We start from the raw sequence: 25,975 nt of genomic DNA, 5'->3' as shown, positions 1-25,975 counted from the left end.
GGAGGGAGGGGGATGCTGTGGTGCCGGCGGGGAGGGACATACCTGCCGCCGGGGAGAGGGGGGGGCGCGGGGCGCGGCTGGGGGGGCTCCTTCCGCGGCCCCCAGCGGCAGCTGCAGGACAGATGTGGCCGCAGCTGGAGGCGACAACCCGCATCCCCCCCCCGCCCAGGCCATGGGAAACGGCGGGGCAGATGTGTCCGCAGCTGGAATGACACCCCCCCCCCCCCCCGGCTGTGTCCGCAGCTGGAGGCACAGCCCCGCAGGCAGATGTGCTTCAGCGGACCCACTGCAGCCGGGGCGGGGGGCGGCCGGGTCTCCCCCAGGCACGGGCTGGACACTCAGGGCCGCTGTCGAGGGTCTCCTCCGCAGCGGGGACGTGCCCGAGGCGGGAGGTGCAGAGCGAAACCCGGGCTGCGCTCTCCCCCCATCGCGGGTTGGCAGCACCCCGCTGGCAACAGGTCTGGAGCCCCGGCACAGACCCTGTCCCTGAGGAAGCTTGTCAGGGCGGCGAGCACAGCGAGGGGAAGTGGAAAAGCAGCTTAAACACACGTTCTACAGGCATGAGGCAGGGAAAAGCACGTCTCGAGGTTGCAGGTCTCTTCCCAGAACAGGCGTCCAGCGATGCCCCAGGGAGCATCTCATCTTGGGTGAATGTTCTCTGCTGCTACCCTTCCGCCCCAGGTTTCCCTCCCCTGCCTCTCCTCCACATCCTTTGCAGGCAGAAGAGAGTACAGGTTGTGCTGTGCACAGGAATAGGTAACATTGGTATTTTTAGGTGCCAAGGCCACTTCTTGTGCCTGAACAGGAGAATGTTTTGTACTCCCTCCATGCCCACCCTACTCCTGCGGCAGTTCTGGATAGGGAGCAGGGCACTGCTTTAGCACAGTTTAAAGACAGCAGATCACACCAGTGTTTCTCAAAGCACAGAGCTGTCATTGAGCAATCGTATTAGTCGTTGGCCAAGACCCAGGCCGTCAGCTGGTCCTCCAGAGGAGAGCAAGCAGAGCCCTCCAAGGCACACAGCCCTGCTCTCTCTCAGAGCCTTGGTCTCCTGCCAGACTAGCTTGAAAGAGACGTTAGGCCTGGGTCAGGGTGGAAACAAGCACACACCACAGGGTCACCACACACAGCACCCGGGGCAGCATCCTGGGTGGGGGTGAGGTGTCCCCTGTGCAGTTTGGACACATACAGTGAACTGTCTTGCATGCAGGACTCAAGAGACACACCAGTGCTCCTCCAGGGCTCTGACACAGCTCCATCTCGAAGCATAAACCCTGGCTACCATGATTCCTCTGCAGCCTCCCCTGTGCTTTGGCTTCTGAGCTGGGGCAGAAGCTGAAGGCAGAAGCCTTAAGGCTGCCTCCTCCCCCTGCAGCCACATCACCACCAATGCATCTTATCCTCTGCTGGGACACCAAGAGCTCCCCCCAGCTTGGTCATCAGGCCTCTCATCCCAGCCCTGGCCTGCCAGGAGCCCCATTTTGGCCTTTCTGGCTGCACTATCACTGGTCACATCCATCTCCTTATGTGCACAGCAGAGCCCATGGGCTCTGTGAGAGCGCATGCCCATGTCCTGCAGAGACCACACTTCTGTCCTAGCCCCCACCTCTGCTCACAAGGCATCTCCCGGCTTTAAGGCATCTCCCATCTTATTTGTCTCTTTCAAACTGTCCAACTGAACATCAAGTTCACTTCATAGAAACTATTCTCAGCCTTATGTTAAGTCTGAGGAGAGATTATATGTGCAGAGAGGTTTTCCTGCTTCTCCCCACCTGTTGAACCTCCTCATCTCACCCTAGACGCAGCTGTGATACCAGACCAGCACTCTGCTCTCTCCATCAGCCATCCTGCTCACTGCTCCAGTTTCCCCTCCATAGCTCCAGCTCCCATCTCTTCACATCCAGGTGTGTTTTCCACTTCCAAACCTTTCCCCTAACCCCTCCCAAAGCTGCTCCAGCTCCTTCTTTGTGCAGACAGAAGAGAACAAGGGGGATTTTCCCCAACCACTGGCACAGGCAGCAGGCCATCTCCCTCTGCTAGAAATCCAAGGTTAGCCAGTTTCCATCCTTAGCTACATCACCGGCATTCCTTTGACAGGGAGAACAGATGTTCTGGCCAGTGCAGGCTGCTTCAAACCCAACCTCTCCAGGTCTATTTGACGTTACTACACTCCAGGTAGGGAAAGCAAGACTGAGTTTGCCATCATCCTGCCTCTCCATCTTCCATAGCACTGGCTGCTATTTTCAAATGGCTTTTTGTCATGCACGAGCCACTTGAAGCACTGAAGTGTTACTTCCTCAAGCCCACAAGGTCCTTGCCATTGATAAGACAACAGCTCAGCAACAGCAAGAGCCTTGACCCAGCCCCACTCAGTTAACCAGCGCACTGCACACATTGCATTCTCACAGACAAGACATACTCTTTTATCTCCAGCACCTCTTTGAAACACCTGAACTTACCTGAACTCCAAAACCTCCCTTTTGCATCTCAAACTTGCCCAGCAAAACAGACTCCAAATTTTCAATGCTTATGTACATGAAGTACTTTTAAGCTGCGTCTTGGCTTTGTTAGATGTTTGCAATAACCACTTAGCTGGTCTTTAGACTGATGCTACCTGGACATACCCAGCTGAGGCTCTCGTGCTGCTGTTCTGGATCAGACCCATTGACAAACCTGGACAAGAAACTGCAGGACAATTCGCACTTCCTAAAGTCTTGCTGGGTGCCAAGAAAGTAACATACCTCAGGTAATTCTCCAAAGAGAAAAAAATAGGGTTCAGTAACTGCGTCTACACACAGGAGCACCAAGGAGGATGGCAGGAAGCACAAGCAGGACTTCACTCCAACTGTGTCCTAGCTAGTTACTAGACTGCTAAGTCATGGTGTTTTTAGTATCAGTTCGTGAATTAGCTTAAGAACTGCAAGAGAAAAAGCTTAATTGCTGACAAACCTGTCCTGGTTTTAGATGGGATGGAGTTAATTTTCTTCCTAGAAGCTCGTGCAGTGCTGTTTTGGCTTTAGCCTGAAGATAACATTGGTAACGCACCGACGGTTTAGTTGTTGCTCAATAGCACTTACCCCGATCGAGGACTTCTCAGTCTCCCATGTTCTACCAGTGAGGAGGGGCACAAGAAGCCGTGAGGAAGCACAGCCAGGACACCTGACCCGAACTAGCCAAAGGGATATTCCATACCACAGCACATCATGCCCAGTATGTAAACGGAGGTGGGAGGGGGGTGTTGGCTGGGAGCCACCAATCACTGCTTGAGATGGGCATTGGTCAATGGGCTGTGAGCAACTGTACTATGCACCACTTTTGTTCTCAGGGGGTGATGTTTATTCCTTCCTCTAATTATTATATTATTATATTTTACTTTTATTTCAATTATTAAGTTGTTCCTATCTCAACCCATATGTTTTACATGTGCTCTGATTCTCCTTTCCATCCCACTGGGGAGTGGAAGGGAGCGAGCAGCTGAGTGGTACTCAATGGCTGGCTGGTGTTAACACCAGTCATGACCCACAGCTTCACAGCACTCCCCCACTCCAGTGCTCACCCCCTCAGTTGAAAGGAGCCTCCACATCACCCTGGGAAACGTCCTGTACTCTCACTACTTCTCCCCCTTCCCAGGCAGAGCTCACACTGCCTGCTTCAGGTCAGACATTGCCACCTAGCCCTGAGACACAGAAAAAGGCCATTATCCCAGGAAATGGAAAGCCCCAGACTGGCATCCATTTCATGCCGCTTCCTCCATCTCAGCCTGCAGCAATCCTCTGCTCCTTCCTAAAACAAAGATGGTATCTTCACTAATGGTCCCTGGTGGCTTTTTCTCTCCCCATGATTTTCAACTGTCAGCAGCCACAACTAAGGAAAAGTTACTGCAAAAACTAATGAAGGTGCAGCCGTGTTCAAACTGCCAGCTTGTAGTGCAATGGCACATGCCCTGGCCTAAACGTTACAGAAAACAGTGAACGCTTGTCCCCCACTCATTTGTCACACAGTTCTACCCACCTTTATCCTTTCACCTGGGAAGTTCTCAGTGGATGAATCCCAGCCTATCTAACAGGCTTCCTGCAGGAAGCTTTCCCCTTGCCTTTGGCTGGTCTTATGTTTCTGTGTGTCCTTCCCCGTTCTACTACCCAAACTGCAGCTCTTCAGGTAACATCATCCACACCACAGGTGCTGACAGAAACCTTGCAAAAGGGATTCCCTCCAGATCTACAAAGCCTTCTAAGACATCACGTAAGAGATTCAGCCTCCCCTCCCTTTGCCTTCTTACCCCCCAGATCCAGTCCCAAGCATGCCACTTGCCAACTGAAATAATTTGGATGACAGCATAGAGCGGGTTAAAGACATTTATATATTTAAAAAAAAAATCATATTTACAGACCATTGCCCAAGCATGAGGCTCTGCAAAGGACAGAAGTCACAACTTCTGTAACCTAAGTGTACAAAGTGCACGTCTTCTCCCTTTCTTCTCTCTGCCGCAGAAGGGGTGTCTCTATTTCTTCACAACTTTCTACCCCCAAGACAATGGGAGTAAGGTCTGGGTCAGAGTGAAAGGGACAAAACTTGTTGAGTACTGGGTTTTCCACCAGGCAGGCTTTATGAATAGAAGTTTAGAAGAAAGTAAGAGCAGGAAAAGTATTTACTTGGTCAATCTGCTCAATGGATTCCCTTGCAAAAAGGAATCTAGGGTCAATGCCCCAGGGAGATGAGTGGGAAGGAAAGGTTATTCAGCTATTCACTAAGTTAACTCACAGACCCAATTCAACCACTTCAGCTTTCCCAGACGCATTTGAGTCACTTTCTATTTGCAGCCCCATTGCTCTGGGCTCAAACATGGGCTCCAAAATGGAATTTGATTATCCCAGTCGGAGTAGGAGATAACTCCTGTGCTCCCCAAGCTGTTCACTGAGCAATTCACATATAGTCCCATGTTATCTGTTCCAGGCAGGGATGAAAAGTTTTGGACAGCAAATGAAAACAGTGCCAACAGCAGCCCATTGCATAAGACCAGCTACTTGATCTACTCCCTCTTTAGAACAGCCAGAAGACAGGCTCTTCGGCAGTACTACCCTCCCTTCCCCTCTCAGATGGGAAGGCAAGTAGAGGTGCTCTTCCAGCACTGTCTTGAAGTGACATGTAACAGGATTGGGCCAAGGAGTGTATGGTTAAGAGCCAGGAAAGCTACACAATCGTCCTGCTTGACTACAAAGCACCAGCATGAATGCGTATGGCCATAAGGAGCAGTGTGCAGGGCAAGAGGGACTGAAGTATACTGTGTAGAAACCTGAAACACAGATGCCAGTGCAGGAAAGAGAAAACAGAATGGACACCCAGAATGGATAAGGGACTAAAACTGACGAAGACTCACTTCAAGGAGCTGATGTGTAACACATCCCCTATCAGTACGAGGCACTCACAGGCTACACACCATGGTTGCTCCATCTGAGAGAGCTCTTGCTCAGGGAAGGAAATGCTCTAGAATACAGGGGCACAGATGTTGCTTCCTTTTATCTGGACCAGCAAGCTTCTGGGAAACTACTTTACTCCTATCAAGCCATGTTCTTATTCTCTCAAGAATTTCTCCTCTCAGACTCCCTCCCACCCAATGTCAAAGTGCTCTGAAGCTGCTCCTTCCAGACAACAGCCCATGTTGCAGCAGCGAGATTCTTCTGCAGGGAGAGTTTTAAGTGCTGTTCAAGAGTACAGACAGTTTGGTTCCCTTTGTTCTTGTGCTACAGTTGTCCTTCATTTTCTTTCCATCCCATGAGTACCACCTTGATTTACTCAGAAAGCATTTACATCTCCGCCAGTCTAGACTAATGAAAGAAAACCTGAGTTTCTCCTGCTCTCTCGTAGGATGGGTACTCTATTTTTAACACTGTAGCAGCTTCCTTCTCAACTCCTACTATAATTTGAATTAATCAGCGCCACTCACTGCCTAGTATTAGTGATGAGAAAGGACGTTCACTACTTGAGATGCGCAGATGCTGCTCCCTACATCAATGCATCAAGCCACTGTCAGAAAAGAAAGATACACCTGGGACTGCACAAGCTGATAGAAGACTCTCCCCACCTTAAATGTGGTCAGATTTTGGACATGGCTGAGGAGACATATTTGGCTCTCTGGAGACCAGAAAGCCAAATAGTCCCAAGCACAAGTAACGCAGTGCCTTTTTGTGGCAGCTATTGGAATTACACATTTATATGAAACCCCAGATTTTCTGTTGCGGATCACAAGTTCCAGTCCCTCCATGGCAGCAGTCCCTACTCCTCTGGTCACCTCTTCAGCACTCTCCCTCTTCACTTGCAAGGTGCTTGTTGCTGGCTGTAGGAAAAAGCAAAAGAGAGAATTTGCCTCAAACTCACTTTTCATCCCGGGAAGTTGGCAGAATATGCAGCCAGTTCCTTCCCTCCTGGAAGCATTTCAGGAAGATGACTGGACCTGCTTGCTCTCCTCCTGTAGCCTGTACCCTTGCCACATGGGCAAACCTGGCTGCAAACCTACCCTGTGGAAGGAGAAGCAGCCTCACTAGAGCAAACCGAAGAACTGCTCTGTGACTGTTCCAGCAATAGGGTACTGCTCTCTGCTGGACAACTGAGTTAACAGCTTGTCAAGCAAAAGCAAAACAACCGGAGGGCAGCCCACTGCCAAATTGCAGGGCTATGGAATATACAGTCAGCAGCCACCTCCCTCCATAAGCAAGTCCATTTTGCTCATTAAAATGCAGGGAGCAAATGGACTGAGCCTTGCTATCTGCCAAAACAAGGCAGTTTAAGCCAGACCACACTGGGGACTACTCACAGTCATAAACTCTTGCCAGGGACCTCTGGAGCGGGGAGACCTGTCACTTTGGCTCGTTTGAACAGTTCTTCAGTGCACGGCTCTTCTGCTCCCTCGTGTTTGCGCTTTGGAGAAGCCTGGTCTGCTTGCGACAGCCTCACTGCTGTAGAACAAGAAGAGTCATTGCAACAGTTCCCCTGCCTTTAAATCTCATGAGTACACCCTAGCCTAACCTGTCACAGAGGTGGGAGAAAGAACATGCAGCGTACAAGCACAGACACGTTGCAGCAACCTCCTTGAAAACTGTTGAAAGACCTTTGTTAAAAGAAGAATCAAGTCCCCCAGAACACACACAAAAGTATTTTCCTTTGCTGGAGAACAGCTTCATTACACCTGACTGGCCCTACAGTAATCGGTACTTCTCCCTGAAGTGCCTGCATATGATCCCATACAGGCAATAAAAGGTTCACTTTAATCAATTGTTCTTCAGCCCTTTTAGAAATGAAGGCTCACTGGGACTTCTGAAAAAGCCTAAAGGAAGGTGAATGAGATCTAGGTATTCCTAGATACACACTCTCTTCTTATTAGAAAAGGATCTCTCCCTCCTCCTGCCCATAGCCTGTAAGTCAACATGAAACCATCTCAGAAGCGCAAAACTCCAGCTCACCTGTACTGGTGCTGCAACCCTGCCCTGAGGCTGAGTCTGTAACTGGGCCACTGAGATCTTCCACACATGAAGGGACTGATGCCAGTAAACCTAGAGAAACACAAGAAAATCATAGTTAAGAAACACTTAACTATGGTGGTGGGAGAAACCTTTCACATGGAGACATCTTACTGATGACCAACCAGCGCATCCATGTACCAAAGCAGGACGAATTCAGAGATGTGCTCACCCAGTGCTGGCCACAGACACAAATCCAGAAGTGTATTTATTTAACATTCTTTGCCTAGTTTTTTCCCCACAAAGTGAAGAATGGACCATTGGTGGCACAGGGATGGTGCTGTGCCATTACCAACTCTCAAAACTACTCAGTGGTATCTATTTTAAACCACTACCTTCCCTCCTAGCATTTTATTTCCTATTAAACAAACAGTCTTTTGCAATTATTGGTACTTACAGAGCCCTCTGTAGCGTGACAGCTGCTGGTAGATCTGCTTCATGCGCTCAATGTTCAGTCGACTGGTCTCTGCGTGGTTCACCATGGGTTTGGGGTAGTCCACCCCAATGATGCACTTGGCTGCCTTCTGCACAGACTCTGGGGCATTCCATGGTTCGTAGATGTAGCGTGAGGGGAAACCCTTTAGTTTCGGCAGATACCGCCTGCAACACAAGTAAAAAGACGCACAAGCATCACTTACAGTGCAGCAACACAGTATTCACAATGCACACAAAGTGCTTATACACCCGTCAATCACTGAACAACTTAGGCTCAGAGATCAAGCAACAGAGAAGCTCCAGACACATCACTCACTTAACGTAGTCACCACTGGGGTCTGTGCGACGTCCGAAGCCCACAGGGCAGTAGCAGTGGAAGAACTGTTGGAAGAACGCACTGCAGGAAAGCCACATCCAGCTGCCTGCATTCACACTGAAGTCTGCATCCAGCAACAGTTCATCAAATACCTGCAGCAAGGGGAAGAAAAGGCACTGAGAGCTTCCCCACACAGGACTTTGTGGCAGGGGGACCCAAGATGCCAATTCAGATGGCAGGTGCTGAGCTGTGAGCACAGCCCCTAGGAACCAGAGCAGCAGCTGAAGCCAGATGGCTGGTCAATAGATCTCACTTTATGATGCTCTCACATAGGGAGGTTCTGTCTGCTCACACCGATAAAGTGCTGCCTTATCTCTCATGCAGCTAGAGACTAAATCACTACCTAGTGTTGCAGCAAGCCGTGGGTATTGATCCTAACCTAGGAGGCATAACAAGTGCAAAGCACCAATCATGGGAAGCAGGCAGATGCTGCAAAGAACAAACACCAAAGCAAGAAGCCCTCTGAAGGTCACAGAGCACGCTGCCACTGAGAGGTGAACAGGTTTCAGCAGCAACTTACATCCATGCAGACACTGCACTTTTAGCATATGACCCTATGATGCACATTCTGCTACGTGCTCCTTTGTCACCTTTGTGACAAGACACCTCTCCCTCCACTTTGTGTAGGGCTGTATGTACACTGGATAGGTTCAAGCTGTCTGTCCCTTCAGATGGCCCAAGAGGAGGGTCTTTTACCTCTTTCCTTGAGAGACTCTACACTCAGATTTCACAGTCATGGAGCATTCCCTGACCGGCACGGTGATGGATTATACAATCCATTTCCATGAGGAAAAAAGTCCAGTCATAAAGTGACACTGAACTTGCAAAGAGAAGAGATGGATTGAGAGAACTTTTATAAATTAAAAGAATAACCTAAAAAGCCCCCAGGACCCCAGACCATATTTATCAGTGTGTCCCCGTAACATTCAGTTATGGTTACTGGAGACTCTTGATAGTGTCAGAGCCCCATGGTAGAAGGCAGAAAGAAGTCATGCAGTTGGCAGGCCAAAAGCCTCTTCCACACACAAAGCAAAAGCCATACCTGTGTACCCATCCTTGCAGAGAGTGCCAGGGAGACTTTGTTTTCCATATGGACTCCTGCAAGCCTCTGGAAATGTCAGACTCACCCTGACTCCTGACTCCCAGCTGATCCAGAGGTCGCCCCTGGTCAGGAAGCAGGCCACCGCATGCCTGGCCAGATGATGGATCCAACCTTCCTGTCTCAGTTGGGTCATGATTGCATCGATCCAAGGGAAGCCTGTCTTGCCCTCTGCCCACTTTGCCAAGGCTTCAGGATTCCTGTCCCAGGGGATTTGGATGCAGATGGGGTTCCCCTCCATGCGATCAAACTTTGGGTTGTTTGTGGCTGCTGTGTAGAAAAACTCCCTCCACAGCAGCTGTCCGTAGAGAGAGAGGGGTGGTGTGCTGTTCCGCTTCACCTGCGGAGCAGGGAACAAGGTATTCACAAGCAGGGGAGGACTGCCTTTAGTAAGTTGTAAAGTAAGCCACCCATGCATTGAAGTTGTAAGCCACTCACAGATTCATACGTAATTCCAAAGTCAGTTACTAGCAACTGCCATAAAGGAACTCAATTCCAGATCATCCTTTACGAGAAACCCCAGGTGGTAAAGTCAAGAGTACTGCTTTTAGCTCAGTACACTGACAAGTGACTTGGATGACACAAAACTAACAGGAAAAAGCTCTATTTGGCTCATGACACAAAAATCCAGACTGAAGAACAAAGTGCCAGGAGATTTAAGATCTGCTTGACTGTATACAGGAGAATCCCTTTTCCTCACACCCAAGTGCCTCCTCTTTAGTGTCAACAGTAGCCCAACAATCAAACACAAAGGAGGCAACAGCAGCTTCTGCAGCTGTTCTGGCACAGACTGGGAACCAGCACCATGCTACCTATGCTCACATCCAACCTGCTCTCCAGATGAACCTGTTGTCTTACCTTCTTATACAGCTCCCAGAGACGATAGTAAAACAAGCGGCACGACAAGCAGCCAAAACGCAGGTAGGGACTGAGGCCTGTCGGGCTGGCCAGCAAGGAATTGGCATTCATCCTTGGTCTTTCGTAATTTGCAACCCATGCCTAGACACAGTCAGGAGAAATAAGCCAAAAAATCCCACATTTTGGGGACATTGCTAAGGGCAGACCTCTGTGCAGGTGCTGAGGCCACTTAGGTCTGACAGCAAAGTTTCTTCTATTCTCCTCCAACCACTGCTGGGAGAGATGTCAAGTGGGTAGTCCCAAACCCTACAACCTTTTCAAGACATGCAAGACCTTTGCTCTAGGATCTAAACCAGTTACTTTGGCCAAGAAAAGGATTAAGCTTGCTTTGTATCCAGGAGCTAATAACCCTAAGAGCTCCTAGGGATACAAGCTAACACAGCTGTTTATGTTCAGGTACCTCTACCTTATTTTACACCTTAAAAATTCAGACCTTTTTGTGGAGCATGATGTTGACAGTTTATTCCCCTTTTAGCATAAGAATTCATACTCTGATTTCTACAACTGCTCCAAGTCACCCAACATTAAAAAGATACAAAATTCTTAAAATTGAGCTGGGTCATCTTTTCATTACTCTGAAACTGTTTGCCTTGTGTGTTATAATCAAGAACATGTGCCCCATAGAAAACACGTGAGTATTTCACCAAGGGGCTCAAGTAATGCCAGCCAGTGTGACAACACATTTAATAGGCTGATGTACAAGGGGAAGGCCTACTTTTATAAGCATGTACTTGCACTAATCCCTCAGCTACAGACAAAACAAGATGGTGTGTAGCAGTGACTGAGCAACTTACAAGAGTTTCCAAGTTTGCAGCCCTCTAAAGGAAACTGAGGGGCAGAAACAAGGAAAAAACCCTCTGTGCTTCAAACAGCAGCACAACTAATACACAAATGTACTTCTTTGGGTCAGAGGAAGCCTAGGAGCTACCTGATCCACACACCACAAGATCACAGGAGCGCTCCAAAAACACCAAACACTCCTCCCAGAGGTGAATGCTGTGACCATTGCTAGAAGAGCAGGGAAACCGAGTGATGACCAATGCTCAACATGTTTCATTTGGAGGCACAGGCTGCAGGAATTACCACTTAAATCACAGGGATTACCTTTCTTTCCAAGTGTTTATCCAGCCGTGCTAAGGCTTCTGTCTCCCCTCCTTGCCAAACCGCAGGGGCAAGACCATCCGTAGGAAAGCCTGACAGAAAGAACTTGGTAAGATTCAAAGCCATGCCTGACGTAGTGTATAGATGGAATTAAGCAATGATAACAGCAAGACAATACATACTGCAGTTGCCTAACATGGCTTGCCTGCTGCTGTAGTCCTTGTATAGCAGGCAAATCATATGGGTCGAGGAGAGAACCTGCTCAAGCCAGCACTCTCTGTGCTGTATCAGCACTTACCCACAGGGCTCTGCTCCAAAGGGCAGAGCAGCTGGCAAAGGAACACCTGATCCACAGCTCCGCCTTACAAAATACTTGCCATGGACACCAGCAACACACTAGGTAGTCTGGCTGCTCCCTGTGAGGCTTTTACTCTGCTGGACGCTGGTGCTAGGGAAGCCTGAGGAAGTGCTGAAGAACTGATGAAAAGGGAAAGCAATAATGCAGTTTCCTTGCACTGCTCTATGCTGAAAGAGGAGCCTCCCCTGGCAGCAAGCACAGCCATGTAAGGTTGCAGGCAGTCTCATGTTAGACCAGACAATAAAGGAAGCAGATCTACCCAGGACTGCAACCTTAGGATAACTCCTGTTGTGAAGCCCCTGCTTTCACATGACTGCTGAAACTGTGCCCTAAGGTACAAGGTGATACCTATAAAGGTGGTATGGAGCCTCCAGTCACACACATGCAGACAGTATTCTGCATTAATCTTTTCTTCCCTTGCATTTAGATTCCCTGACATAGGCTTGAATTCTTCATCCCTGGATCTCTATTCATCCTCCTCCAAGAAAGATACAGCATAAGGCACAGCAGGATGAATGAAAGAAGTTTCTGTCATAATCCTTTGTTTTGCTAAGCAACCAAATTGGTGCTGCCTGGCAATAACTAAATGAAATTATCTAAGCCTGGTACATAGTTAGTTTACATCTTCAGGTCTGTTACACAACGTGTCAGAGACAATAATAGGAGAAAAGCATCTGGAGAGGACATGAGACACTGGTACAGCAGTTACATGCTCAGTATAGCAGAGAACATAAGGACAGATACAGAGTGTTTCAAAGCAATGCTAAAGGGACAGCAGTCTGTCTTCATAAGGTCCAGTACTCATTAAGCTGCTTCTATGGCTACAGGCAGCCCAGGTCAGATGAGAACTCTGGAGCTGTCCTGGGCACAGAAATGGTTCCACTAGATCCCAGTTTCAGCAGGCAGTTAACCCTTGCCTTGCCTTCTGACACATACCCAGCTCTTCCAGGGATGGGACCCCATACACATCGTCATGGTTCTCCTGGATGTCCACTTTACATGTCTCCATCTGCTGGCTTATTACAGTGCTCACTGGCTTCTTCGGGAGCTCCATGCGGCTAATGATGGCCTGGAAACGCTTGTAGGTGAGCGGCGGCTTGTGGCCATTAAGCTCAATTATTCTGGAGACAAAATAAGCATTACAGCTTCATACCACAGAATACACAAGGAAATGGCAGCCAAACTCCATCCCACTTTCACTCTGGATACAGAAATCCTTATAGACCTACCTTCCACTCGATGCATCCCTCAAAGGGATACCAAAACCAACCAACAAAAACCTCAAAACACAGTAGAAAACAAATTCCCCATATTTTAATTCATCTCCATGGGAAAAAAAAACACCAAAACACCTCCAGCTAAATGAGGTTTAGCCTCTTATTTTTCTTCCAGAGCTCCTCATCAGACCCTTGTATGAAATCTCTGTCTGACTACTGTGTTTATCTCTCCCCCAGCAAATCCCAGACCTGCATCTGCTCCCCTGACACCTTGTGATGTCCTAACTTGATCCTGACCTTACTTCCCCCCATCTGACATGAGAAGTCCCAGCCTGTTTTAGCGACCCCTCCTTCCACCTCTGTCTGATGAGGCAAATCCCAGTTTGCGTCATTCCTCTCTCCCCTCTGTATCACCAGTGATTAAAGAAATCCTTCTCCACACCCGAAGGTCACGAGCAGACCTGGCTCTTGCTATTCCCCAGTGTCAGATCATGCTACTGGAAAAGACAGCCATAAATCCCCATTCCTCTATTTCACTAAGCATCTACAGCCTCCTAGTTCCATGCAGTTTCATTTATCCTGGGAAAGAGATCTTTGAGAAGCCCCCTGGGCCAGGTAAGTGAAAGACGTCCCTTTGAGCACGGTCTCCCGCAGGGAGAGGAAGGAGTTAACAGCAAAGCAGACAGCACAGGGCTCGCCAGCATTACATAAAGCCGAGACAGCCAAACCCACGGCTCACCCGGGAGCTGCAGCAGAGCAGCCTTCCCCACCCATCACAGTCAACAGCTTATGCAAGGGGCCGGGCTTAAAGCCGAGTGGTTCGGCAGACGCCATGTGCGCTCCCTGCCTCCCAGCACCGCACGTGTAGCGAGGAGGAGCGACATGCCGGGCCCGAGAGTACTGGCAGCCCGCCCCGGCGCCGATGGGGCCGCCGCCTCCGGGCGGCCGAGGGAAGGAAAAGGAGCCGGTGAACGGACAGCGCGGCTGCTAGCACTGAACGTGAACCTCCTGCAGCTCCATCCCATTTTCCTGCTTATAAATTGTAAACACCGGAACAAAAGGACGCAGAGGAAAAGGGCAATCAGGATGGTTACTGTCATCTTCACTGTGAGGGTGCTGAGGCGCTGGCACAGGGTGCCCAGAGAAGCTGTGGCTGCCCCATCCCTGGCAGTGTTCAAGGCCAGGTTGGACAGGGCTTGGAGCAACCCGGTCCAAGGTTGTCCCTGCGCATGGCAGGGGGTTGTAAGTGGGTGAGCTTTAAGGTCCTTCCAACGCAAACCAGTCTGTGATTCTATACCAGTCTATGATGTGCACTGTACAGTTTCAGTGCCAGGCTAGACAATCACAGTATGGGCACAGCACACTGTCTTCTGTACAAAGATTTGTCCAAGGAAGCCCCCGGTCAGCAGTCCTTTCCTTCCTCCTACTGTCCTTCTACTTCAGGCAGTACAATCTCACACGACTTTCCCTGATGGCAGAAAAAGGGATGTGCTTGCCCAGGATTTAATACTCCCATTTATCTGTCTCTCCCTGCGCAACCCACAGACTACACGTGGCAGTTATTTGGCTGGTTTTCCTGAAGCAGAACAGAGAAGACCAGAATCGCTGTCATACAGAACCTAACCTTTTTGGTTGGTAAGCATACATGAAACCATCTGTGCTACCAGACTAGCAATACACTGCCCAGCACTATCTGACGGTAGTGCCTTGATGCCTGAAGTTATGAGGGTCTTTCTGACTATCAGTCACACTTTACCTCAAGAAAGCAGGCAACCAAAATCTGACCAAACATAGTCTGGATTACAGGGTATCCTAAAGTCCTACCTGTGACAGCAGTGTTTGTGGAGCCTGAATGTGTACCCCCACAGGTGCCAGCTTCTAACTCTCATCTCCATGGCAGTGCCTCAGTGGAATTGCTATAGGGCTAGGGAAAGCTGCTTGCTTCAAAACCCTGACACCCGAGCTCGACTGCAAATGACAGGTCTGGGTTCTCGCAGGGGACTGAACGTGCCCCTCCCTGCTTCCCTGCACGAGGAAGAGCTGTCTGCCAGCACTCGGCTAGCAGGCTGCTCAACAACGCGCCCCACTACCAATTCACACAGCTTATGCAATTGCTCTGTCTAAATCCTTGTTCCAGAGAACTCGTGTAGGGCTACGTGTATATAAGACAAAAGGGGTAGTTCTACAGATTCAGAGAGGAGATGGAGAGATACCCAAGAGATATTCTATGCATGAGGTGCTGGGTAAAGAACAAACAACTCTACTTCAACAGCATCACATACATGAGCAGAGGAGAGATGAAATTACTTGATGCCAGGCTAAGTATCAGCACAGGGAAAAAACACCTGACACCAGATCACCATGCCAGACACATGAGGATAACAAGATCTGGCAGGCACAAGTTTGATTTAACATTCTTAGGTGGCAATAAACCAGTTTTTTGGCACAGTATAATTATGAACTGCAGAACCTCCAAGGTCTGCACACTTCTCCAGTTCCTTTAAATTACTACATACTCCTATTAAAATGTATGTAACTACCATTTAAGCCTTAGGCTAGAATATTTGAAGAAAAGCTGCTCCTGATGCCTGCTACAAACACACAAGCTCTCAGGGTTCCTTTTCTGCCCTAAACCTCTCCCCCTGAATAACCGAGGCCTGCCCAGGATTACAGAAACCACAGTGCTGACAGTCAGCAAGCAGACTACAGAGGATTTAGATCCTAAGGAGGAGAAAACAGGCAGATTCAGAGAAGAGACAAAAAAAACTGTCAGCTGGAAGTTGTCAGATAGAATGATTGTCAAGTAAAGGCTGTGAGCTTGGTAAACTGATAACGCAAGAGATTATTTTTCTTGTCTGATTTCTACAATCTGAACATCAATAATCTTGACTGGAAATGCCTAGATTTTCTTAGGAGTATTTTTCAGCACTGATGCTGATTTTCTATATCCCTCTTGTTCGGGTGAAGAGGAGGGGAAAGATGCTCTGATTATCACACAGCTATGCTGGCAGTGCAACAAGGAGCATATTGTAATCTTCCTACTTTCTTTCCTGGGTAAAACTGGTCAAATTCACAACTTAACTGAACAGGCTGTTTGTTTAAAAGGAGCTGGTACTGGGAATACACTGCAGGGGACAAGAGAAGGACTGCTGGGATCATTTATGTCAAAGTGAAAGATGAGTCTAAATTGTTTAAAACCAGATCTGAAAATCTTATGGGAAACTTGATCAAAGAAAGATGAAGAAGGATGCTAGCACCAGGTTACTAATTATGCAGGAAAAAAAAGTAGGGTGTGCAGAGGGACAACACATACCATGAGTTAGAAGGATTGGAGGGTGATATACCCTGCAAGAGGCTTCCAGGGGAAATACAATATTAGAACTGTATTACCACCTGCTGGGAAATCTCATGAGATGCCAAGAACCAGGAAATGTCAGAGTTAACTGGAGACTTCAACTGCCTCTGCACAGGCTGGGTAGCTGTCACACCCCACCACCTGCCCAAAACCAGGGAACAACTGGTTAAGAACCCACAGGGAAAGGCAATTCATGATTTGGTCTTGGGCAGTGCTAAAGTATAATTGAAAATGGTAGTTATCACCTGCCTGTTCTATCTGTGACTGCAGCTTGTATCAATAAAACAGCCTTCCAGGAGCAGCAATGACTTTGAATTCGAGAAATGCATAAAAATGAGGCAGGCTGCTAAGCAAAAAGAAGCAGCTGAGACGTAAAACGCCGACAGGCAACACGAAGATGGTTTGAGGATGATGTTAGGGGGAAAAATATTCAACAATTGCACACAAAAAGATTTCAGATCACAAGATTCAAAACAATTAGAGAACAGCATCAGCAAAGATAATAGAAGGTAAAAATCCTTCAGAAAAATGAAGGCCAGATAAAGATAGACAAACCCCAAGCTTTGGTATGTTAAATTAAAATCCACAAAAGCAGCTTCTTTCCACCTCCCAACTCACAGCAAAGTGTGAGAAACCGTTTAAAAAAAGCCTAAGTAGTTAAAAAATAAAATCCCTTTCCAGACACTCCGGATATTTATAGGGCCAAGAGAAGATCAAGTCATAAAAAAAAAAAGGCAGTCTCTGTAACAGCACATCAAAAAAACCTGCATATATTTTTACATGTCTATTCATTATGGACATATTCAGGGAGGTTACAACTGAATCTTTTAAAGGAAAATTTATCAGGAGATGTCACAGACTGGTAGGCTTGGAAGAAATTAATTCTATGAGAAAAAGGATTCTATGATTCTATTCTAAATGCTACAAAGCAAAGCTATGCTTGAACAGCAACAGATTGCCAGGAGCAGCAAGCATTCACCCAGGAGCTGTAAAGGACATCAAGAAATACCTAAGCTAATAGCTGCTGCATGGAACGCTTGCCTTAGAACTGAATACAACAAGGAAAAAAGAAGAGCAAATATGACTCCAGATTTAAAACGCATCTCCAGGCACCAGAGGGATGACACAATAGAGATTCTCGTATGTGCATTAGGCAGAGGGGTAGAAAATACTAATGGAAACACTGAATGCATGGGTATATGCAATATGCTGGAGGGTTAATTTGGCCTTGATAAAAGAAGTTGTGCCTCAAAATTTGGTAGTGACATTTGAGCTTGGGGCAAGGCAGATTCAGCTGATACCCTCTACTTGAATTTTCAGAAACCATCTGACTAGATCCCTCATTGAAAATTATTAAAGAAACCCTAATAAATAGGGATAAAGCAAAAGGTCCCTGCAGACAGGAAATTCTTTGAGATACGGAAGGAGAAACCCTACACAGAGCTGAGCAGGTGCTTGTGCTGCCCAACATTATTCATAAAATAGCTGTGAAGGGACAAAAAAAGAGGCGGCTGATAAAGTTTACTGACGCAATAAGCTATCTTGCATAGCTAAAGATGAACACTGCATGACCAGCTCTCAAAAATATCAGATGAAATGCACTGTTGGTCATGTTGTTTCTCCATATGCACAGCTATGCAATCTCAAATAGCTACGCCTATTCTGGAAGGAAGCCCTGAGACAACAGTTTAGTTTTAACAGCACTCAGAAAAAAGATAAAGAATGCTGGTGACTATTAGGAGAAGACAGAAAACATTACAGGACTATAAAAATCCATGCTGCTCCTGCAGTTTGAATGCTAGCTCCTCTCCAGCTCTAGAAATACCCAGATGTATGAAGGTGACAAAACTTAGAAGAGATACGGAAGATTTTTTAGAATAGAAATTCCACCTGAAAACTTAAGTAAACTAGGATAAACCACGTTGGAAAAGACAAAGATGACATGAGGAAGTATGTGAGGGGCATTGACACTGAAGAGGTGAGGATGCAATAAGCATTCAAGAGGTCTCTTCCAAGGCAAAATGAGAAAGCAGTGTCTGTTCATGAGACAGGATCAAGAAGAATCCCCCACACTCCAAAGACAAGCATTTCCACACAGCATATGCTAACTGCAAAGCTCCTTCCCATGGGAAATTGGGGATGTTAAAAGAGGAAACCTATATTCAGCATTACTGACAAAAATCATATGCCTCCCCCCCTCCAAAAAAAAGGCAAAAAACCTGTAAGAACAGTACTGAAACATGGCTGAAGTTAAGCGTACATTAGTCTTAGCTGAAAGACTGTTCACTCTTTAAGGAGATCACAGATACATGGAGATTGTATTTTATATGAGTAAATATATAAAGCTCAACATAAAGGCAAGGCTCCCCCACAGCAGATACACAACAAAGACAAGACATTCATGTTTTAAAATATGGTAAGTTTGCCCCAGTCTACCTTGTTCTATTCCTTCCAGCTGTCCTGGCATGTCCATCAGTTAAAAGCCCTGCTTTCATAACCTGTTTGAGACAAAAGCTCAACTATCTTTAACAAAAGATAGGAAAAACCAGCAGTCCACACAGTGAGGACATGCTCAAGGGGAGCCATCAACAGGACACAACTTAAATGCCTGTTAAGTAGAGAGTTTAATAAGCTTGAGGCAACACCATCCTGTATATTCACGTCACTGCCAGCATTTTAACGTGCTCTAATCAAAAGCGCAAGTGCGCAGAGTAATCCTGTTGACACCTTCTAGGTTCACACAGGGTGACAGAGATCAACATGGATAATGAAAAGACTGGTCTTCACAGATGTGACAATCCCAGCCTAGCCCAGACAGCACCTCTGCCCTTGCTCTCCCTTTACCTGTCCAAGTCATAGAGGGTGTGGGAGTTCTCTATCACCACCTCCACGCCAGCCTCCTTGGCCAGTTTGATGATAGCTGCATCTCTCTCCTTACCGAACGGCTCCGAGTCATATTCAAAGGTGAGACGAGTGACTCCCCATTCCTGCAAGAAACACAAGGCACAGAGCTGACAAACAAGACTCTTTGTGACCAGCACAATTACAAATGAGGGTTTCAGAGTTCCTGGACAGTCTGGAAGCTTAGAGAAGGTTCCTGTGATGACCAGCGATCTGGAGTTGAGATAACCAAAGAGTCAACAATTTTATCAGCTCTAGTAAGCACCACATCAGCCATGCAAATTCCTACCTCAGGTGTAAGACACCTAAAGGAGGTTCAAGTTCTTCTCTATTAATATTCTTAGGTTACAGCTCAGTCCCCAAACCTAACACCACCTATTTTGTTACACATGCTGTCCAAAAGTAACCCTACTATTAGATTCAAGCACTTGCAGAGAAGGCCTTTCAGAGAACAAGTTCCACTCAAAACCCCATATTTTTATGTGGAAACTTTCATTAAATGAAACCAGTACACTCTAAATTTTTTCCAATGTCTCTTTAAAGCAATCATATAGTAGAGGACCAATGTCCAACCCAAACAGCAAAAAACAAAGGTACTGGCAAACACAGGGCACAGGATGGCAACTGAGTGAACCTTTCTGGTCATCACGGTAGAGTATGATAATGTAATTCAGACTTATATTCAAGTTCTGCCTTTGTGGGGTTATTTTACCCTAGCCAAGCCATGCACCTATCCTGTATCTTCATGCCTTTAGCAGATCTCTCACAGATTACATGGAACAAGCCTTACAAAATAGCATTCAGGCTTTTCCAGAGCACAGTTTGCTCTCAAGGACTATGGCCTAGTTTTTCTCAGAAAATGAATCCTATGAGAAGAGGTTTAATGGTTTCCACAGCGACCCTCCTGAGACATCCATCAAGCGGAGCAGCAGCCCACAGATCTGTTTAGCAAACACTTTAGTCAAACACATCCAGAAATCTACAGAGACACTTAAAAAACCCCTCACAAAACCAAGTTCCGAACAACATTCTCCAAGTGAGACAGTCTAAGTTACCTCTATATATACAGGACAGCCTTTTCCACTTTGGAACCAGACACAAAACACAAAGAACAGATGTGATTAGCTCACTAAAGACCATTGAAAAATAATGCCAAGGACAGGGAAGGGAATTTGGAAGCAGACAACTGTACAAATTCCCTTCTTTTCTAAGCTTTCAGATTCAATCCTTAATATTAGGAAGGACAGAGAACTGAACCAGTTATGTACTGAATGTACATCTCAAGAGAGGTCCTCCACTCCTTTTTCAAACTAAGAGCATGACACCATCCATAACTTGAAGCAGGGGTCAAACAGACACTTTCCAGGCCCTGCCCTGCTCCTATGTGATTTAACAGCTTCATTTTAGACTTTTCTTTCTTTTATAAGAAAGACAGTATCAGCTGGAAAGCTTGGAAAAGTTGGCTTTGGTCTTGGAAGAAACACACATTACTGTCTTGAAAGAAAGGAACAGAATAAAAAAGGCCCCAGCCATTTAAGGCTAGCAGAGATTTTAGGTAAGAATACAAAACTTCAAATTCAGGTATTTCCCACACTTCAGAGAAGCCCACCACTCTGTGTGACAGCACAGCAAACCATGCAAAAAACAGTAAGCTGTATGACAGTAAATTGCTGCAGATATACAAAAGAACAACCATGACTGACTTGTCTGTTAGTATCTAGCCTATAGCAAAGCAAAACTGTAGAGAAAGAAACACCCACCAAAGGGACTGTGAGCAAACTTTAGGGAACAAATGACTCTTTCTTTGATAGAAGAGGTAAAATTACAGATGTTTTTTCAGAGGCAGGGAGACAAAAAGCCTCTACAAAAGTTAAGACAGAGGTAACAAGTACAATTCTCATGGTATCCACATACAGAAGTGCCTTTGCAGCAACTGCTATTGCCAACATAGCTGAAGCTACTGGCAGGAAGAGCAGAAACTATAATAGGTCTAAGTGTTGCATTACCACACGTGACATAACTCTCCTCACCAAAACAGCTGACAGCAAGACATGAGCTGCTGCTAATTCACTGTTCAGTGCAGCAGCTCTGAAGAGGCTTGAATCCCCATGAAAGCCATACTTTTCCCACATAATAGCATAACACCTTCACACCCCCCTTTTCTCTGTTACAGCACATCCAAGGTATTCATTAACTCACTTGCCCCAGAAGACAGACTGCATCAAAAAGCAAGTCTGGTGGATTCCACAAACATCTCTCCAAACCTCTGATTCTGCCAACTACTTTTTGTTCTTTGACCAAAGTGAGCCTTTTTCTCCATCAAAGTTTTAATTATCCTGTGAATACCTTAAACTAATATAAGGGGAGCATGAACTGCTACTGGCCAGAACTTATTTGCAGATCAAAAAGCAACCCAGCCACTGAAAACGCTAAAAGCAGCACACAGTTTGTGTCATGTGTTAAGATGCAAAGGCAAAATAAGTATCAGCGCCCCTTCTGACCTGCTCAGTCCGATTCCCCTCCCCAGTACTGCCCTCCTCCCAGAAACACACATCACAACCATTCACAGTCAGAGGTTATACATTTAAGTTTACGTCTCCTTCTCAGCAGCTGGTCTACAGCAGCTGACACTAGTTTTGGTGACACTAGTTCTGTCAACCATATGTAAGGTACAGTCCACATGACAAACCCAAATCATAAGACACTTATGAACTGTTTTAGCTTTGTCGCTCTAGTAAAGATGCTGTCAAAAAGGTTCAAAGACAACGGAAAGTTCAGTCTTAGAGCAGGACAGAGAAAAATGATACTGCGTGAGGAACCTTAATATTCAAGGAGATGCTCTGGCCAGCCTTGTCTCTCACAATCTGCAGCACTGACACTTCAGAAATGTATCCCACTAATACATTAATGACCACTGAATTCACTGCATATTCCATTGTCCTAAATGGTACATCAGCAGGGAGCCTGGACCCAAGCTGTATTTTGCTGCAGTGCTGACCAGACTGCCGCCTTGAACAGAAGAAGAAAAGGAAGTCAGCTAACATAAAAGCTTCTGAATTTTTAAATTTTAACACAAAGCCCTATTTGTAGCTCACATACAGATCAATATATTTTTTTGGTTGTCCGTAAAGGTGTGTTGTCACAGCAGTCTTCACAGAGTAAGAGCTGCAGAAGAAAATACTGAGTACAAAAGAACCTCTCAACATAGAGGAGTGCAGCCCTGTGAGACCTGACATACAAAGATGAAGATCACCATCCAAAAAGACAAGCTCAAGCATGCTAGTATTAGGTTATACTCTACTACTAAATTTCTTTGCAAGTCTGAGTTCAAGAGCATATCTGGCTCCCAAGCCTGACCCTTATGCTAGTTGTAGATAATTGTAGTTAAAGAGATTTGTTACAGTGAAGATGTGTTATAGTTAAGAATTAGTTACAGTCAAAGAGAAGCTGAGGAGATCTCCAACAGCTAGCAAAACATTAGAGTGAAAACAAAGATAGCACCAGGACGTAAGTTTTTCTTCATTATGCTCCAGAAAATTATTCTCTTACTTTAAAGAGTCTTGGGAAGACATCTGTTGGCTGCCCTCGCACAACAAACAAGCGAGAGTTGAGTTTCCTTAAACTGTTGTCCAGATCTTCCAGAGACTGGAGCAGAAATCTGCAGAGGAGAAACAAGAGCAGTCAGTGTAAAGACAACAGAGGAAAATCTGCATGGAACTCCAGCAAATCTGTATCACCAATCAAACAGGAAGTTAGGACAAGAAACAGAAAACAACAATTCATATTCATCCCGGTGTCTACTGACTGCTGTGAGACTGCAGCATCAGCCAGCTCCCAGCCATTCATGTGCATGTTCTACTTGTACAGGTGCGGATTTCCTTTTTCCTGCAATCCCCTTCCCATGTTCTCTCTCAGAGCTGGCAGCACCTCCCACCAGCCACTCTTCCCACATAATGAGATGGCAAAAAGCATAAACCATATAATTACCTACAGTATTTTCTCTCACTGATTCTGTTCTGGGGCGGGAGCGATTTTGCTCAAGAAGTAGATGTCGATACACTACTGCTCCAAAAAGTAATGAATTACTATAAGAACTGTGCAAGTGTTACAGTTCTCACTACAAATACACAATGCCACAGCAGAAAAATGCACGCTCCTGGCCCATCAGTAGCACAAGACTGAGCATCAGGATATCCCAAGGCAAGATTTATCTGTACTTAGAATTGCTGCAAACAGAACTGCATTTTGTCTTCCACCATGAAGACATAAAGATGAGAGCGCATGCAAAAATACCAATCTATCCCCTTCCCCCTCCCCCCCCCAAACTGTAAAAAAGCATTTAAGTGATTTTTGCATTTAATGGTGTCTCCCACTATGCTATAAAACATCAAATGTGTAATCATTGCTTTTACAGTCACGTCACCGGTTCTACACCATAAGGTCACTTTGTTTTGCCTAATGCTGCAACAGACACCAGCTCTAAAACTTCAGTCTCTGTGACAGCACGTGGCACTGCTGGCAAACTCACAACCCTCTGTGAGCTGCCAACCTCCACCTCCTCCCCCTATTCCATGCCCACTCTGCAGCGTGACCTGCAAGACATGAGTATCTGCATCAGCTCCCTTAAGACCACACGCAGCTCAGGGAAGCTAAGCTACAACTGCCCTGCAAAGTAGATTCTTTCTCTCTCCTCAGCTGCATGGCCCGTAACATAAAATGCAAGCTTTGCGATAGAACAAGCTCCCTCTCCACGTCCTGAGGGAGAAAAGGATGTGGGGCTCATGAAAAGAAGGGCCAACTGTAACAGTACAGAAGACTCAGAACCACTTCTGGGTAACCTAAACAAACCACCCCTACCCTCAGCCCACTTTCCATCTATTAAATAGGAATAGCAACTTTCCAAGGTGTTCTAAAAATTAAACAAGGGTTCATCCTATATGAATAAATAATAAGGGAATTTCAACGTTTCTGGGAGCTGGGTAAAACACCAACTGTTACTTTAGGTGCATGGACCTCTGAATGCAAGGAACTGCATTAAATAAATAAATAGAGAAACAAAGCCAAAGCTCTCAATGGGAACCAGTGGCAGTCCAGTAAATATAAGTAACTTGGCAATGTTTTTGCCTAAAGCCAGTGGTGCTAATTTCTGACATCTGCAGCAGGCACACTTCCAAGAAAACCTTATTCTTAAAAACTTCATCTGCTCACCTGTTCCATGACTACAACATAAATAAGATCTGCTTCCCTTCCTACGGAATGTTGGTGGAAACAAACAAGGATTAAATGGATCAGGAATTAATCTTCTGGGGGCACTGCTTTGGTTGTTCCAAATGATGGCAGTTACCAACAGCAGCAGCACTTGAGAGGCTCTGTCTGCTGCTGCCTTTAGAAAGTCTGGTCTGTGCAAAAATCACTTCATGCTCCCAGCATATTAAGCTGTAAGAGAATCCAGAGTTTTCTGTAATGTGAACATCTACACTGTGGTCATTTCAGCACATTTACAGTTTTTAAGCCATCCTCTGATGAGGGTTCTAGAAATGCTTAAATCACCCTCACTACCTCATTCCTTATAGTAAAACTGTGGTGCACAGCAGAGGCAGTCAGTTACAACTAGAGTTTCCCTAACGCCCTGCCACCGTGACATTTCAAAGAGCACTTGGAGCCAGGTGGCTGTCCTGTCCGCTACCCCTGATTGGGGCAGGAGAGGGCAGCGGGAGATCCTGCTTCGTTTGTATGCAGGGAAGCCTTACAGAGGAAAATCCCTTCCTGGATTGGGTTTCCAAACATTTAGACAGCTGAGATTTGGCACAACAGCATTATGTAATGCGACTAGCTCCCGGTACACGAGGTTTTGCTCTGCACAGACGTGACTCAAGTACTAACAGCTTCATGGCCATTTCCCCAGCAGCAGCCAAAGTGTAGTCCCATAAAAAGCCCAAAGAGGGACTGAAGGAAGGCAGGAGTGCACACATGCCTGTGTGCGCTCAGCAGCCAAAGGGGCAGATAAAAGGCGTGGGGCTGTCACGCAGCTCTGAGGATCCTTTGCGCTTGTTTTTAAATTCAGGAAAAAGCATTTTCTAAAGCTAAGCCGCCATCGGCTGCAGAATGGTTTGTGTTGGAAGGGACCTTAAAGCTCATCCAGTTCTAGCCCCTTGCCACAGGCAGGGACACCTTCCACTAGACCAGGTCGCTCCAAGCCCATCCAGCCTGGCCTTGAGCACTGCCAGGGATGGGGCAGCCACAGCTTCTCTGGGCAGCCTGTGCCAGCGCCTCAGCACCCTCATAGGGCAGCAATACACGGACCGGCCAGGGCGAGGCTCCCGCTGCGGCCTCACCGACACGGCCCACACCCCTGAAAGCGCCCCGTCAGCCGCGGGAGCCCTCCCCACCGCCGGTCCCGCCCGCACCCAGCCCCTCACATCCCGTTCCCCTCAGCCCCCACCGGCGGCCTGAGGGCCCGGAGCCACCTCAGCCCACTCACCGCCAGCGGTTGATGCCCACAGCGGAGGAGGCGGCGAACCACGGGTCCAGGATGTAGATGCAGCGGAGGGACGCGGCGTCCCGCAGCGCTTCCTGCAGCGCAGGGTTGTCGTGCAGCCGCAGCCCGCGGCGGAACCAATGCACCGAGCGGCACCGGGCTGGACCCGGGCCCAGCTCGGCCGCCGCCATCGCCGTTGCCGACTGCAGCCGCTGCCGCCCGC

At 47.1% G+C, this 25,975-nt stretch overlaps 1 protein-coding gene across 2 annotated transcripts; it reads right to left on the bottom strand.

Annotated features, from left to right (window-relative positions):
* Nucleotides 1-4,343: 4,343 nt before the first annotated feature.
* Nucleotides 4,344-25,975, bottom strand: CRY2 (cryptochrome circadian regulator 2). Of its 2 annotated transcripts, none has more exons than XM_062635779.1 (12): nucleotides 25,756-25,975; nucleotides 22,824-22,932; nucleotides 19,218-19,360; nucleotides 12,738-12,922; nucleotides 11,447-11,535; nucleotides 10,283-10,423; nucleotides 9,453-9,764; nucleotides 8,266-8,417; nucleotides 7,912-8,114; nucleotides 7,458-7,547; nucleotides 6,812-6,953; nucleotides 4,344-6,334 (listed from the first exon to the last, which is right to left on the bottom strand). In XM_062635779.1, the coding sequence occupies exons 1-11, from the start codon at nucleotides 25,941-25,943 to the stop codon at nucleotides 6,814-6,816; spliced, it is 1,752 nt and encodes a 583-aa protein (XP_062491763.1). In that variant the 5' UTR covers nucleotides 25,944-25,975; the 3' UTR covers nucleotides 4,344-6,334; nucleotides 6,812-6,813. The 2 variants fall into 2 exon arrangements, with proteins under 2 accessions (XP_062491763.1, XP_062491764.1); XM_062635780.1 differs by having other exon boundaries at nucleotides 6,812-6,950.

This window comes from Pezoporus occidentalis, unplaced genomic scaffold (genome assembly GCF_034315485.1).
Source record: "Pezoporus occidentalis ecotype Australia unplaced genomic scaffold, CSIRO_AGI_Poc_V1 ctg46, whole genome shotgun sequence".
Taxonomy (NCBI): domain Eukaryota; kingdom Metazoa; phylum Chordata; class Aves; order Psittaciformes; family Psittacidae; genus Pezoporus; species Pezoporus occidentalis.
The sequence above is the reverse complement of the archived record's forward strand: the minus strand, read 5'-3'. Positions and strand labels throughout refer to the sequence as shown.

Coding starts and splice junctions, on each gene's coding strand:
- CRY2 (XM_062635779.1), bottom strand. CDS start 25,943: ATGGCGGCGGCCGAGCTGGGCCCGGGTCCAGCCCGGTGCCGCTCGGTG. Junction 10,424..11,446: donor ATAAACACTTGGAAAGAAAG/GTAATCCCTGTG, acceptor GACTGTGTCTAG/GCATGGGTTGCAAATTACGA. Junction 7,548..7,911: donor GTCACGCTACAGAGGGCTCT/GTAAGTACCAAT, acceptor GTGTTTCTCTAG/GTTTACTGGCATCAGTCCCT.